This window comes from Dama dama, chromosome 12 (genome assembly GCF_033118175.1).
Source record: "Dama dama isolate Ldn47 chromosome 12, ASM3311817v1, whole genome shotgun sequence".
Taxonomy (NCBI): domain Eukaryota; kingdom Metazoa; phylum Chordata; class Mammalia; order Artiodactyla; family Cervidae; genus Dama; species Dama dama.
The window spans coordinates 854,314-869,755 of NC_083692.1; the positions used below are offsets into that span (position 1 = coordinate 854,314).

General features: G+C 35.9%; 3 protein-coding genes across 3 annotated transcripts in view; all 3 read left to right on the forward strand.

The window, feature by feature from the left end:
• Positions 1 to 226: 226 nt before the first annotated feature.
• Positions 227 to 1,144, forward strand: LOC133067142 (olfactory receptor 4A15-like). Its single transcript, XM_061158333.1, has one exon. It carries the CDS (start codon positions 227 to 229, stop codon positions 1,142 to 1,144), a length of 918 nt encoding a protein of 305 aa, XP_061014316.1.
• Positions 1,145 to 9,673: 8,529 nt separating this feature from the next.
• LOC133065884 (olfactory receptor 4C3D-like) lies at positions 9,674 to 12,023 on the forward strand. Its single transcript, XM_061156370.1, has 3 exons — positions 9,674 to 9,689; positions 10,508 to 11,302; positions 11,974 to 12,023. Exons 1-3 carry the CDS (start codon positions 9,674 to 9,676, stop codon positions 12,021 to 12,023), a joined length of 861 nt encoding a protein of 286 aa, XP_061012353.1.
• LOC133065885 (olfactory receptor 4C3D-like) overlaps positions 9,888 to 15,442 on the forward strand; it is a 38,727-nt gene continuing 33,172 nt past the window's right edge. The window contains exon 1 of the mRNA XM_061156371.1: positions 9,888 to 9,904. The gene's annotated coding sequence lies outside the window, so the exon portion shown is untranslated. The remainder of the gene's footprint in view (positions 9,905 to 15,442) is intronic.

Genomic DNA, 15,442 nt, shown 5'->3' on the forward strand with positions numbered 1-15,442 from the left:
TTTTCTCACTAATGTATCTTGATAACTTGCTTCTGTGTAAGATTTGAGGTTTGGGACAGTATTTTAAGCAGCTTTGTATTATAATCTCTGAAAATACTGGATCATGATAAACCATACAGCCCAATGGTTAAATGAATAGACAAATATCTTAAGATTTAGGAAATTAATAAGTATATTTACAGAAAACTTTGTCCTGAACAGTGGAAAAAGATATACAGAAAGATCTATGGAACAAAGGAACAATGTAACAGAGTTTGTCCTCTTGGGGCTCTCTCAGAGTGTCCAGGGTCAGAAAATATTATTTGTCATTTTCCTGCTTATCTACATTGTGACAATGGTGGGCAACTTACTCATTGTCATGAATGTGGTAGTCAGCTCAATGCGGAATGCCCCTATGTACTTCTTTCTTGGCTATTTATCATTTATGAATGCTGTTTATTCAACTACAGTCACTCCAAATATGATTATAGCCTTGCTGTGTGAGAAGAAAACCATTTCCTTCCAAGCTTGTATGACCAAGCTGTTTATAGGACACTTATTTGGCGGTGCTGATTTATGCCTTCTGGTGGTCATGGCCTATGACCGCTATGTGGCCATCTGTAAACGCTTGCATTATCTGACAATCATGAATAAGCGAGTGTGTGCTCTGCTGCTGCTCTTGGCCTGGGTTGGTGGGCTTTTGCATGCTGTAATTCATCCTCTCTCTGTTTACAACCTTCCCTATTGTGGCCCAAATGTCATTGACCACTTCGTCTGTGACATGTACCTCTTGTTAGAACTTGCCTGCACTGACACCCATGTTATTGCCCTCATAGCACTGGCCAATGATGGGGCGATCTGTATGGCCATCTTCACACTGTTACTCATCTCCTATGGGGTCATTCTGTACTCCCTGAAGAATCTTAGCCAGGAAGGCAGGCGCAAAGCCTTATCCACCTGTGGCTCCCACATTACTGTCGTGCTCCTCTTCTTTGTGCCCTGTATTTTTACGTATGTGAGACCTCCTTCCACCTTATCCATTGATAAATCCTTGACTGTGTTTTATACCATTATCACCCCTATGCTGAACCCTCTAATCTATACTCTGAGAAATGGAGAGTTGAAAAATGCCATGAAAAAGCTCTGGATCAGAAAAAGAAAATGAGGCAGGCAGTAGAGAAACATATCACCTATTGTCAATGAAGAATAGTCTTTCCATGAAAGCCTTTTGTGATTATTTAACTGTAGTGTCTCCTCAGATGTAAAAAGAAGTATGTCAAAACATTGACATGAATGCTTGCAATCATCACAGCATACTTTAAAGATTTTCATTATTTCCTAGTCCAAAGTATTTATTGATTTTGAAATAGCATTTTTAAGATTTTCAGAGTTTCTTAGAAAATACATACAGTGGGGGTATAAAACATCACTATTCATTTCATTGATTTATCTTCTATATGATAAGGTAAACAATAGTTAGTACTTTAAATTTATTTTTCTTATTGATATTCTCATGGTTTTCCTATAAATAAATATCATAATCTTTCTCAGATTTGATAGAACACATTCCAGATTTCAGAAAACAAAATATATGACATAAAAATTTCCTTGACTCCTCTCTACACATAGCCACCTATATTAATATAAGAGATATATATTGTATTTTGTATCTACAACACATTTTGCATATATATTTCTTCATATTGCTTAAAATGTTAACATCAAAGGAGAATGGTGTTTCATAGTTGTATATTTTAAGCATAAGGAGGCTAAATTTATAAAAATAATCCAAATGAACAAAGTGCAAATATAGATAAATAACCAAATCTTACTTATACTCCCAACTGGGTAATCATAATATCTCAAGTGGAACAGATTTGTTTGCACTATATTTTCATAGAGATGACCCAGTTATATTCTCATCCAGTTTAGAATATCTAATAACACTTCTGCTATTTTTCCGTATCTCCATCTCCTTTTTTGCTTATAGTTTTCCATAGGCTTTTATGGAGAGACAGAGTCTGACTTTCATGTGTAAATTTTGCATAAACCATAATCCATGAACTTCAAAGATGAACTACAAAGCTTGATACAAGATATTTTGGGTGATGTAGACATTAAAAATGCTAACACCATATGCTATTCTTATAGTTCATTAATAAAATACAAATTATTAGGTAATAAAGAGGTCAGAATATATTGCCTTATTTAGCAAAATCCTCTTTTATAAAATTCTCTGCCTCTCTGAATGAACTTTGAAGCAAAATATTATCCACTTCTAGACAGAATCATGTGGTCAAAGAAGCTTATTATTCTTCCTCCCTCACTTAGAATTCGTGAGGGACTACAGCTATGAGGTGGTGGGTGTTTTTAATAAATCACATTGTATGAGAAAAACATCCTATGTCAATTTTTTTGTCACTGTTACATGAAGATTTCTTACATGATCTCAATGACTTCTCAAACATGATACTATTCACTAAATAAAACCAACCATTTGGGTTTACCAGATGTTCTATAATTTATTTCTCCAGTTTCAGGTACTGTTGTAGATTGAAAATGTGTGTCCCTCTCCAAAATTGTAAATAAGTTCCTTTGTAATGTGGTGAAGTTGGAGAGGAGCTTTAGGAAATATTAACTAATGAAGGTTGTGCCCTGACAAGTGAAGTTAATGTCCTTATAAAGAGACTTCAGAGACCTCACTTGACCCTTCTGCCATGTGAGGACATAGGAAAAAGGGCAGTCTATAAACTTCCCTGATAGCTCAGATGGTAAAGTGTCTGCCTACAATGCAGGAGACCCGGGTTTGATTCCTGGGTTGGGAAGATCCTCTGGAGAAGGAAATGGCAACCCACTCCAGTACTCTTGCCTGGAAAATCCCATGGACGGAGGCTGCTCCATCCATGGACTCGCAAAGAGTTGGACACGACTGAGCAACTTCACTTCACTTCACTTCATGAACTAGGAAGGGGAACTCCCCAGCTCTGGGAATCTGCTGGGACATTAATCTTGGGCTTCTGAGCCTCCATACCTGTGAAAAATAAGTGCATATGGTTTAAATCATCTAGTCCATGGTATTCGGTAATAGCAACACGGAAGGACCAAGCTTGAACTTTAGTTAATTTTCAACTTTGGGTAGATATCAAATGAAGAGATAAAAGTCTTTGTTAATATGCTAAAGTCTATGTTCATTCATCTGCAACATCCCTGAGGCCATGAAAAGTTACTTAGTTTTCTGTGTTCTTTTTTCCTTGCACAATGTATGGAGCATAGAAACAACTCTATAGATTTTGTCGACTACTTGAATTCTTGATCTATTGAAGTGGGAATTTTTACTGAAAATTATGATTGACTCTATCTACATTAAATACATACATATACATATATATATATATATATAACATATATTTAAATTTGATACAAATATTAACTTTGTTATGTTATTTATGTTATAGTTATGAGTGCTTTACATACAGGTGTTATATTTTTCTTCCACTTTTTCATGTGCTCTATCATATCACTGTGGTAAAATTCTATACATTTCCAGTGACTTTTAATTTTCAAACATTTTTTAAGTACACTTTAAAATCTGGTAATATAAATATTGATTTCAGTAATAATTTGAAATATTTCCATTTATTCTGCCAGGTTTCACACCATCTAGAAGGTTCAATTTTGGGACAATTTCTACTCTTCTCCCCAACAGTTTCCTCTTCCTCTAAGCTTTAGGCTCATTTGGCAAAGGTAGAAAAAGTCCAGTGAAAATATATTTAGAATGTCACGACACTAAATATTTATTTTGAGGAATACTGCATGTTTTAAATTTTTGTTTTCCTATCCAGAATAAAACACATATTGTGAAGGATTGATTGATGTCTCAAAAATTTGGTATTCTTCTCCACAAAATGGACGTAAATCTTGCTTTATGATTTTATTCTTTAAAAGGAGGACACTTTTATCTACATTTGACCTTACACTTAACAATGAGCTAGTCAGAAAAGGCTTAGTGTCTTTTTCATCCATGCCTCTTTTGACAGAATGATCTAACTTCTCACTTCATGGGTACTGTATGTCTAATTTAAGAAGTCAATGGATTCTGTGATCTAACAATATTTAGCAAACATTTTAAGATTATGAAGTTGTGACGAAGAGTAAGAACACTACCTTCAGGATCAGGAGACATGAGTATTATTTCACACTATGCCCTCATCTTCCTCTATAAATTTAGCAGACTTCCCTATTTCTACATGAGGTTTACTTAAGTAATTGAAAGGTGTTTCCAAGTTCTGTGATTCTGCCAAGTCAGTGTGTTTATTGTTGTAAATATTTATATTAACTTCTACTTCAATTAGTAGTAAAATTGGAGGAGTTCTGAGGCCACAGCCCACCTCCCCAAACTTTTCCATTCCTGGTAAACAACTTAGATATCCTACTAGAAAGTCTTCAGAATGGACTAATACAATATGAACTCTACTCTTGGGTGCTTTGTTACTTTGAGGACATGTTTCTCTACCTATTGAAAAGCATGAAGATGCCCAGAAGAACACTTTGGCAGGTAGATGGACTTTTTTGAAATTAGGACCTACCAAAAGTCATATCATCCCTCAACTAGTTTCTGATCAACTGTGATATGATCCATTTATGTAATAACTTTTACTTTCATTCCAGTTTGTTGCTCAAGTTTGAGAATCTGAGTGGCTCTTTGTCCAGGGCTTTACTACATTCTGCCCCTGAATTTGTATTCTAAAAACAGAATTTCCTGATATAATTCCAGGCACTACTTTTTTTGAAAAATTTCTTTCATAGAGAACATTTTCAGATTTAGATCAAGCAGAGTCTCTATCCATGGCATGCTACTCTAGTCTCTGGGGAGCTGGAATATGCAGGTGTAGGGATTCTAAAGCAACCACTCTATCAGCACAGTAGCTATTTAAGGAGAGGCTGGATGACCACTCAATGGGCTGTTGTGAATGGATTTCAACTTTCTATCAGGTTGAGAATGATGACTCTGGCAGTACTGCTAATTCTCTGATACGAACCTGGCTTTCATTTCAGATATGAAAGAGTCAAGAGATTTTGACTATAATACTTTAACAAAATCCATATTTCTTACAATTGTTTAGATGGTTTTAAATCCTCATTCAGATTTTCTTTGGCATCTGCAATCACAAATGTTCTTATAGCACTATCATATTAAAGGCTCTAGTCAAACTAGGTTTGGTCATGTGATTTCAGCATTCATAAACTCTTTTCCTTCATGACACATTCTCTAGATTCAATCTGGAGTTCTGTACAATTTATTTGTCTTATTAGCACAAGCAAATGTGAACATGAGAACACCCAAAGTTAATTGAATTAAATTTACTTTTTTAGAAAATTTCAAGTATCATAATTTATTTCTTTTAGTACGTAGTTATAACAGGCCTCATGGTTGGTGGCAGCCTAAACTTGTAATAACACTTAGCTTATAAATCAGTAGTTTAAAGGTAAATATCCTGACCCGGGATTTAGTGGTCTGCTTCTTATTTTGCCTTTGAAAACAGTATTCAGATTCCATGTCCTATATTTCCTGTTGTAAATTATGCATTCATACATATTTTTTCTATTCCATAAGAATATTATAAGAATAATTTTAAATGAATGAAATAATGAATTCTACTCACTCTGAATATAATTGAAAAATAGAATTATTTTCATCATTGTCATGTTGATCTAATTCCAGAAGTGAAGCAAGAGACAAACAAGATACAAATGAAAAAATTTATAAAGATCACCTAATGTGAAGTGCCAGTATTATAATAGGGTTCATATCATGCACTTACTGTGTATTAGAAAGCAGTATTTAAAAGTTATGATTTGGTAAATGGTAGCTCAATTTAAAAACTGAAGTATGTCTACCTAAAGAAACAAAAGACCTATACATAGAAAACTATATGTATATATATATATATATATATATATATATATATGAGGTGGGAGAGGGAATCGGGATGGGGAATACATGTAATTCCATGGCTGATTCATGTCAATGTATGGCAAAAACCACTACAATATTGTAAATTAATTAGCCTCCAAATAAAAAAATAAATGAAAAAAAAAACACTGAAGTACATAAAGAAAAGCATTAAATAGTACCCCCCTAAATGATGACTTTATACAATAATCAATAGTCAGGGTACATCTTAAGCTCATTTGCTTTCAAATACCTAAAATCATAAATGGTTAACTTATTTTTTTCTCTTGGCATACTGTTTTGTCTTCATGTTGAACAAGAAAGAGATGACAATGAAAGATGAATGCTATAAAATTTATCTTCTAAAGTTCAGCTGTGTTACATGAAATAATTGGGTTGTTGGCAGGATCTACTAATGATGGTGAAATACCCCTGAGGTCCTATTAGCCTGAGCTAAAGAACCTGTATAGAATTTGTCTGCAAGCAGGAAATGTGGTAGCACTTTTGAGGTTCAAAAGAAAGCCGTATGGCGATGTGCCATCTATAAGTCAGCAAAGACATTCACTGTAGTTGAGCTAGTTGACATTTTTATTCTCACAACTTCCTTCTTGCTGAACTGACAACTACCTAGGGTTCTGGCCATGGACCCACATCAGACACACTCTTAGGTAAGACTTTGTTGTTCAGGAAATCGTATAATGTTGACTCTCAGGTTTAAATGGATCTTAGAAACCATATAATCACTTCTCATTCTCACCAATCAGATTTAATCACTTCTTCAGCATGTAAAATATCAAGAAAGGTGAACTCAATTACAACATTATCAATTTAATAGTGAAATAATTGCTTTTAATTTATATATATAGAAATCATATATCAATAGAAATAGAATAATAAAATAATTAGTTAAATAAATTAAAATAATCATAAATTTATGTTCACATCTAAAATTTTCCCCAATTAATGATATAACATAAGAATTTTCCTATGATTTTATACAATTTTAAGAAAACATTTATTAAAAACTACACACTAATCAACTACACACTAATCAAATATATGAAGTATATTTTAATTGATTTCTCCAAAGTTGAACATTCCATGTAGTTTCTAAATTTTCCACAGATCTTAATAATTATGCTGAACATTTGTGCAAGTAATGAGTTTTTTCTTTTGAAAGTATTTTCCTTTAATGTCTATACCTGGAAAGAGTATTGTAGAGTCAAAGAAAATGAAAAACTGATTTTTATGTCTTCATGGTGGTTTCTAAAATACTTATGTCTAATTGCTACTTTATATACACTAGCCTCCTTTCTGATCTGTTGGGGGACCCCATCTCAGTATAAGGAAATGGGGTGGAGCTGCAGAACTTTGTTTCCACTTAAGTGTAACATTTTCATTTCAGATAATCTTTAAAAATCTCTTTACTTATTTTATTTTATATTTGCTTATATTTTTTCTACATTTATTCCTTTGTTTGCCTTTCCTACTGTTCTTTCCCCCTTGCACTTAATCTTTATTTATTTATTTCCATTTGTTTTTATTAGTTGGGGGCTAATTACTTTACAATATTGTAGTGATTTTTGCCATACATTGACATGAATCAGCCATGGAATTACATGTGTTCCCCATCCCGATTCCCCCTCCCACCTCCCTCTCCATCCCATCCCTCTGGGTCTTCCCAGTGCACCAGCCCTGAGCACTTGTCTCATGCATCCAACCTGGGCTGGTGGTCTGTTTCACCCTTGATAGTATACTTGTTTCAATGTTGTTATCTCAGAACATCCCACCCTTGCCTTCTCCCACAGAGTCTAAAACTCTGTTCTGTACATCTGTGTCTCTTTTTCTGTTTTGCATATAGGGTTATCGTTACCATCATTTTAAATTCCATATATATGCATTAGTATACTGTATTGGTGGTTATCTTTCTGGCTTACTTCACTCTGTGTAATGGGCTCCAGTTTCATCCATCTCATTAGAACTGATTCAAATGAATTCTTTTTAATGGCTGAGTAATATTCCATAGTGTATATGTACCACAGCTTCCTTATCCATTCGTCTGCTGATGGACATCTAGGTTGCTTCCATGTCCTGGCTATTATAAATAGTGCTGTGATGAACATTGGGGTGCACATGTCTCTTTCAGATCTGGTTTCCTCGGTGTGTATGCCCAGGAGTGGGATTGCTGGGTCATATGGCAGTTCTATTTCCAGTTTTTTAAGGAATCTTTACTTATTTTAAATGAAAAGTTTTTTTTTTTTTTTTTTTTTTTTGCAGAATGCATTGTATTATATTTATGTTTAATCTTCTCTTTTCCTTGGGAAATTTATCTTCATTAATTTTTCATTCTATTCAGTTCAGTTCAGTTGCTCAGTCGTGTTTGACTCTGTGATCCCATGGACTGCAGCACGCCCGACCTCCCTGTCCATCACCAACTCCTGGAGCTTACCCAAACTCATGTCCACTGAGTCGGTGATACCATCCAACCACCTCATCCTCTGTCATCCCCTTCTCCTCCTGCCTTCAGTCTTTCCCAGCATCAGGGTCTTTTCAAATGAGTCAGCTCTTCTCATCAGGTGGCCAAAGTATTGGTGTTCCAGCTTCAACATCAGTCCTTCCAGTGAACATTCAGGACTGATCTCCTTTAGGATGGATTGGTTGGATCTCCTTGCAGTCCAAGGGCCTCTCAAGAGTCTTCTCCAACACCACAGTTGAAAAGCATCAATTCTTTGGCCCTCAGCTTTCTTTATAGTCCAACTCTCACATCCATACATGACCCCTGGAAAAACCATAGCTTCAACTAGATGGACCTTTGTTGGCAAAGTAATGTCTCTGCTTTTTAATGTGCTGTCTAGTTTCATTCTATTAGTAATGTAGTATTCTGTAACCATGAATTATGGAAGCTGGGTGCTATGGGAAGATAGGAGAAAAAAGTATAGTAATGTATATGGAAGCATAACAGAGTGGGAAGATCATTCCTGCCATGGATGGATGAGCTGCTGCTGTTTGGTAATAAAATTGCAGGCATTAAGAGCATTTAACAGGGACACTCTTCATGACTTTATGTGAACAAATATACATTCATATACACAATAAGTGTCTAATAAATATCTGTTAATGAATGAACTGCAGTAGCTACATTTAATAATAGATGTTAAATGTGTTTTTCTTAGTTGATATATATATATGCTTATAAATATGTTGGCTTAGTTATTACTCCAACTTTTTCAGAAAATTATTTATTTTATTCTCCATATTAACTTTTTTTTCTTTTAAAACATTGAAAATAAGTATTTCCTTTGTTTAATAGACTACCTTGCAATAAACAAATATCAAATAGTTTTTTTTAATCTAAGTATACTGAATTTGTATAATTATTTAAGATGACTTTTAAATTGTATGTGAAACTGAGTTTTGAAGAATAAAATTGTTATTTTAAAAACACTGCAATTATCTTGACAATAATATGACCTAGTAGGATAATTTCTAATAGAGGTCATAATTATTTTCCTATGTACACCTTACTGTGTGCCAGAAAATATTAACCTGGAGTGTAGCTTTCTTTCAAACATTAATTTATTTTTCTCATTGAGAATTATGGAAAATAGAGCTAGCAGACAGGAGAAATTGATTCCCGATAAGTTTATGGTTTGGGGAACCTGCCTTATGCTCTCCCGTGGAGAACGGCAACTCAGCAAGCATTTGCTCATCACTTAACAGATTTCAGGCACTGCACACGTTATGCCAGGTCGCTATGGTAAGCGAGGAAACACACCCTAATAACATATGTTCTGCAAGGTACCAGCTAGCCTGTGTTGCCAAGAATGTATACATTTCCCTAAACTGCTTGTTTGTGATAAATATGTATTGACAATGTATTTCTTTCCACAGTTAGAGCTGAAGTTTCAAATGTAAATCCTCCTGGAAGAAGGAACAACTCTTACCTGCAGGCTTGATCACTTAGCTTACAAGGTGCGTGCATGCATGCTAACTCACTTCAGTTATGTCTGACTCTTTGCAACCCTATGAACTATAGATTGCCTATATCCTCTGCTTTAGGTGGTTACTATTTCTAAACTCACAGAAACAGAGGAGAACGCAAAAGCATGGGACACCAAGATGACTTAGTAAAGTTAAACAGATTTGGAAACAGAATACAGATCTCATGTAGATAGCCTGGTGTTTTCTTAGTAAATTACACATCAGCTATTATCTTACAGAGAGTTTACAGGTGATGGGTACTAGATGTCTAAAGAAATAAAAAGCCATCACGGAAGAAGTTAGAAAGAACTGGAAAAAGTACTGGGGCAAAAATTCCAAGGACATGCTCCACAGTCACACTTACTGCTCTAATTTTGTTCTAAGAAATTTAGATGACAAGCCTTTCATGATTCAGAAGTATCATTCTTTATTCCTTTGTAGGTAATTCAGGTCCCAGGAAGGTGTTACTTACTGAAGGGATCTGCTCATGCCTCCCAACAACAAGACTGAATTTGTTCTCTTGGGACTCACACAGAACCAACACCTGCAGAAAATACTCTTCATTGTCTTTCGTTTTCCTTTTCACTGTGCTAGCCAGTCTGCTCATTGTCATCACCATCTCCCTTAGTCCCACACTTTCTGCCCCCATGTACTTCTTTCTCACTTACTTGGCCTTCATACATGCCTCTTACACATCTGTCATTACCCCCAAAATGGTCATTGACCTGCTGTACCAGAGGAGAACCGTCTCCTGGGGTGGCTGTTTGACTCAGATGTTTTTGGAGCACTTCCTAGGAGGATCAGAGATCATACTCCTTACTGTCATGGCCTATGACCGCTACGTGGCCATCTGCAAACCTCTGCACTACACGACCATCATACGACAGGGGCTCTGCCAGCTCCTGGTGGTGGTGGCCTGGACTGGGGGGATCCTGCATGCCACTGTGCAGATTCTCCTCACAGTCGACTTGACCTTCTGTGGTTCCAAGGTCATCGACCACTTCATGTGTGATTTCTTCTCTGTGTTGCAACTTGCCCGCAGCGACACCTACTGGTTGGGAATGGTGGTGGCAGCTCACTCAGTGGGGATGCTCTCACTGATTTTTTTTTTTTTCCTGCTTCTCAGCTCCTACACAGTCATCCTGAGCTCCCTGAAATCCCATGGCTCTGAAGGACAGAACAAGTCACTGTCTACGTGTAGCGCCCACTTTACAGTAGTGGTCCCTTGTATATTCGGCTACACACGTCCTGTGGCCACTTACCCTGGGGACAAGTTGGTGGCTGTGTTTTTTGCAATCCTCGCTCCCATTTTAAATCCTATCATTTACACAGTGAGAAACACATTAAGTGAAAGATGCCATGAACGGTTTGTTGACGCTGGAGCGGAGAGTAACTTAGGTTATCCACTATGCCAAGAAAAGGATATATGTGTGGGAATGATTATATATGTAAATTGTGGGGTTAAAAAAAAAAAAAAAAAACTTTTGCAGATCCCTGGAAGGGGAAAAAAAAAAAAAAAAAAGACCTAGAAACTAACATCTGTTGAAGATTTAATTATAACTAGGCATTTATAAGACATTTTGATAACTTGTACTTTAACAAGGCTTCAATGTTCACATTCATAGATTCAGAATAAACAATGGAGAGAACAGCTATTAATATTTATGCTTCTGTTGATCACTGTAGAACAAGATTCTTCCCAGAGTGTTAGTTCTATTTTACTAAATTCTTCATATATGTTATTTGGATGAAATTGATTTTTTTTAGGATCTTGATGTAAGAAATTATTTATTTGTTTATTTTTGCTTAGCCTGTGGTATATCCAGTAAGAAATGGAAATTCTTAGATAGATACATGGGGAAATAACTGTTGAATGAAGCAATCATTGATTTTTTTTTTTTTTTGCACTATATCAAAAGCAAAACGAGAGACAGCCACTAAAAGGGAAAATGATAAGTGTTGATCTATCTCTAACTCTTTTTGTTGCACAAATTCAACCAGAAAATTTGAAATTACTGTTAACTTGTTCTTATATGCTTAAATATCCTTTTGGCTTACAGATTTTCTTGAATATAAAGGAAATGTTTTATTTTGCTATATCAAGACTTGAGGAGCCATTAGAAATGAGAAACTAGACTATTTTTTGGGGGGTTCCAAAATCACTGCAGAAGGTAACTTCAGCCATGAAATTAAAAGATGCTTACTCCTTGGAAGAAAAGCTATGACCAACCTAGACAATGTATTACAAAGCAGAGACATTACTTTTCCAACAAAAGTCTATCTAGTCAAAGCTATGGTTTTTCCAGCAGTCATGTGTGGAGAGTTGGACTATAAAGAAAGCTGAGCACCAAAGAATTGATGCTTTTCAACTGTGGTGTTGGAGAAGACTCTTGAGAGCCCTCTGGTCTGCAAGGAGATCCAACCAATCCATCCTAAAGAAGATCAGTCCTGGATGTTCACTGGTAGGACTGATGCTGAAGCTGAAACTCCAATACTTTGGCCACCTGATGAGAAGAGCTGACTCATTTGAAAAGACCCTGATGCTGGGAAAGACTGAAGGTGAGAGGAGACGGGGACGACAGAGGATAAGATGGTTGGAGACATCACCGACTCGATGGACATGAGTTTGAGCAAGCTCCGGATGTTGGTGATGGACAGGGAAGCCTGGCATACTGCAGTCCATGGGGTCACAAAGAGTCAGACAGGACTGAGCCCCAGCGACTGAACTGAAACACCTGTTATCAAATTTCGATAGAAAGACATACGTTTATTTTTCAGAGCTGTTGCTCTGTAGGTCTGCTACGGATATTTACATTAAATAAACCCTTTATTATTTATCAGGCATATTCACCTCAGTTGATTTATTCACAAACTAAACAGGTATTAATAGTTCCATTATTATTATCCCAATTTTATGTAGAAGCAAATTGAATACAAGAAAAGCTTACTGACTTAACTGACTCAGATCACGTATGCTTCCACCATAAAATGTGTCAGGAACTATCACACTGAAACACAGATTTCTTTCACAAGTTTCAGCTACATATTTCAACTCAGGTCTTTAAAACTCAGTCTTACTTTCTTTCAAAAGAAATACAGTTGTCTGTCTTATGTTTAAGTATATAGATAATAAAATTATCTGCAGTTTTAATGATTCAATTTGTCCTTCAAGGAGACAAATGTGTTGTTTCTGCTGTGTTACATTGGTTTTAGCTTTATCTCAAATGTAGTACTAGAAATTGGTAGCATGTTAACTTTTTTTAAAAAATTAAACCCCCCTTAAGATTTATTTCTCATTAATGAAAAGAAGGACTAAAGTATGTCTTCATAAACACAATGTGACTGATGCAAATTTTCGAAAGTGGGAGATACCTACAATGCTTCTCTATGTAGTTGAAGAATATCTGGTCATTCTACATTATAACATAACTCATAAATCAGAACTCCTCTAACTATGACACTCCTACTCTTGTTATTTCTCAAGAAAGTAACTTTCTCAGACTCAATGATGTACTGGGACTATTTCTTCCATAATTTGAACATGCACTAACACCTGAGCATGGTCCTGGGGTGGCAGTGTTGTCACTGTCTAAGTGTGTGTAAGTTGTGTATGTGTATACACTGACTAAGCTGTGTATGACTGTCTCAAAATCCTAGGAAAGAGAACCTTTTTCTATGAAGTCTAGATCTGAAAGAGTGTATAATTACCACTTATCTATTTAAATGACCAGGTTTGTAATTACTGGTGAGAACGAAATATTTCAATAGAATCTAGGCTAAATGATATGTGGTTCATTTTGTCTTGTGACTATTAGAGAGGACAGGAGTGTAACCCATGAGTTACATAGGAAAAGTACTGGGTAAATGTTGTTTCTACTCTAAGACCAAAGAGAAGATATGAAGAGGGAAACAAAGGTTAATGGTTGTGTCTTAAGAGCTGTACCAGAGGCTCCGTGGAAGAGTGAGAAGATAAAGGTGGCGCAGATTATAAACTGTCAACAGCAAAGTGGGAAAGCCTAAGAAGAAGGAAATGCAAGGGAGGCGGGCATTCTCAATGGATAGAATCTTGCTGGTTTGTGAGTTTAAAGCTTGCTTAGATGCTCCTTTGCCCTCATCACCAAGATTCTTCTCTGAGGAACAACCGCCACCTGACTAGAATGTCGCTTCCCCTTCATGATACTCCATGTTGTCCTGGTGTGAAAAATGCCAAAGACAAATCTAATCACTGGCCACATTGCAAAGGTTGACACTGAGGGATTTTTCTCTTACTTTTGTGTGGAGTGCACTTTCTTCCCACTAGCTCTATGTTGACTTCCATTTCCTATGCTATGTACACTCTCTTGATTGTGTCAAGGAAACATCACCTGATGATCTTTTTTGCAGATATATTAGCTTTCATGGGTATCAAGAAAAGTGGGCTGTGATAGGTTCAAGGAATGAAATTCAAGTTGTTGATTTTCAAAAGAAGTGAAGTTCCACTTGTGTGAAAGATGTTTGGAGTAAGACAGAGCAATTCAATGATTGAGGAGACTGATACTCTGTACATGTGGTAGCATCTTGAAGAGCTAACTAGATGTAATTTCCACAGGGCTTTTCCTATTGATATCCCACAGTATTAACATTCATTTTGGGAAAAAATGTCATTATGGCCAATCTAATTTAGGTAAGTTTGACTTATTTATTTTATTCACAAAATACCATTCAGTGCAACAGTGGGCCACAGAGTTATAGGAACTGGGGTATCCAGCACAATAATAAAAAGGTTGTGTTTGTGCAGAACTTAAATTCCAGTGGGCATAGATGGATAATAAGCAAGTAAATGATTAACTAGAAATATAATATTTTTAGTAATGAGTAAGATAAAAACATTTTATGAGAGGGTTATGCAGGATAGAATAATTGGATAGAGATTCATGTAGTTGTTTGAAATACAGCTAGAATTTCAATTTGGTCTGAGTAAATAACCACATTATGCTTCCTCCTTTCTGAAAACTAAGTAGGTTGTTTAAAAATGTGCATTTGACATGGGAGAAATGCCTCTACCAATAAGGTACAAATAGTTCCTTGGGGGACAAACGTTTCTCACTTTTTCTATGTATAATGCAGAGATATACATAACTCACATAGATATAACTACTTTCAAGGGACATATGATTAAGGAAACAGGGTATCTAAGAAACACCTTTAGGGGCCAATAGTGGACAAAGATTGAGGGATATTGCCTTAGCTTATGTCTATATGGTCAGGTAAGACCATGGAGTAACTAGAATGTTAGTAAAGTGCATCCAAGCACAGATGTTGGCCCATCATCTATGAGGATCATCTTCAGTAAAACTGAGAGATTCCTTCTTCTTAGAAGATTTCCCAAAGTCAGTGGTCAACTCCATTAATGAACCAGTTGTAATCTGTGATACATTTTCCACAATAAGAGAAAAAAAAATGAAGGCTCTAACTCCAAACATTTCTAGATATAAAGCCTCCTACGGGGCTTCCCTCATAGCTCAGCTGGTAAAGAATCTGCCTGCAAAG

Excerpts from the sequence above, each read along its gene's own strand:
- LOC133067142 (XM_061158333.1), top strand. The coding sequence starts at position 227 with ATGGAACAAAGGAACAATGTAACAGAGTTTGTCCTCTTGGGGCTCTCT.
- LOC133065884 (XM_061156370.1), top strand. Across the intron at positions 11,303-11,973 it reads TGTTGACGCTGGAGCGGAGA|ATTTTCTTGAATATAAAGGA; the intron begins GTAACTTAGGTT and ends TTTGGCTTACAG.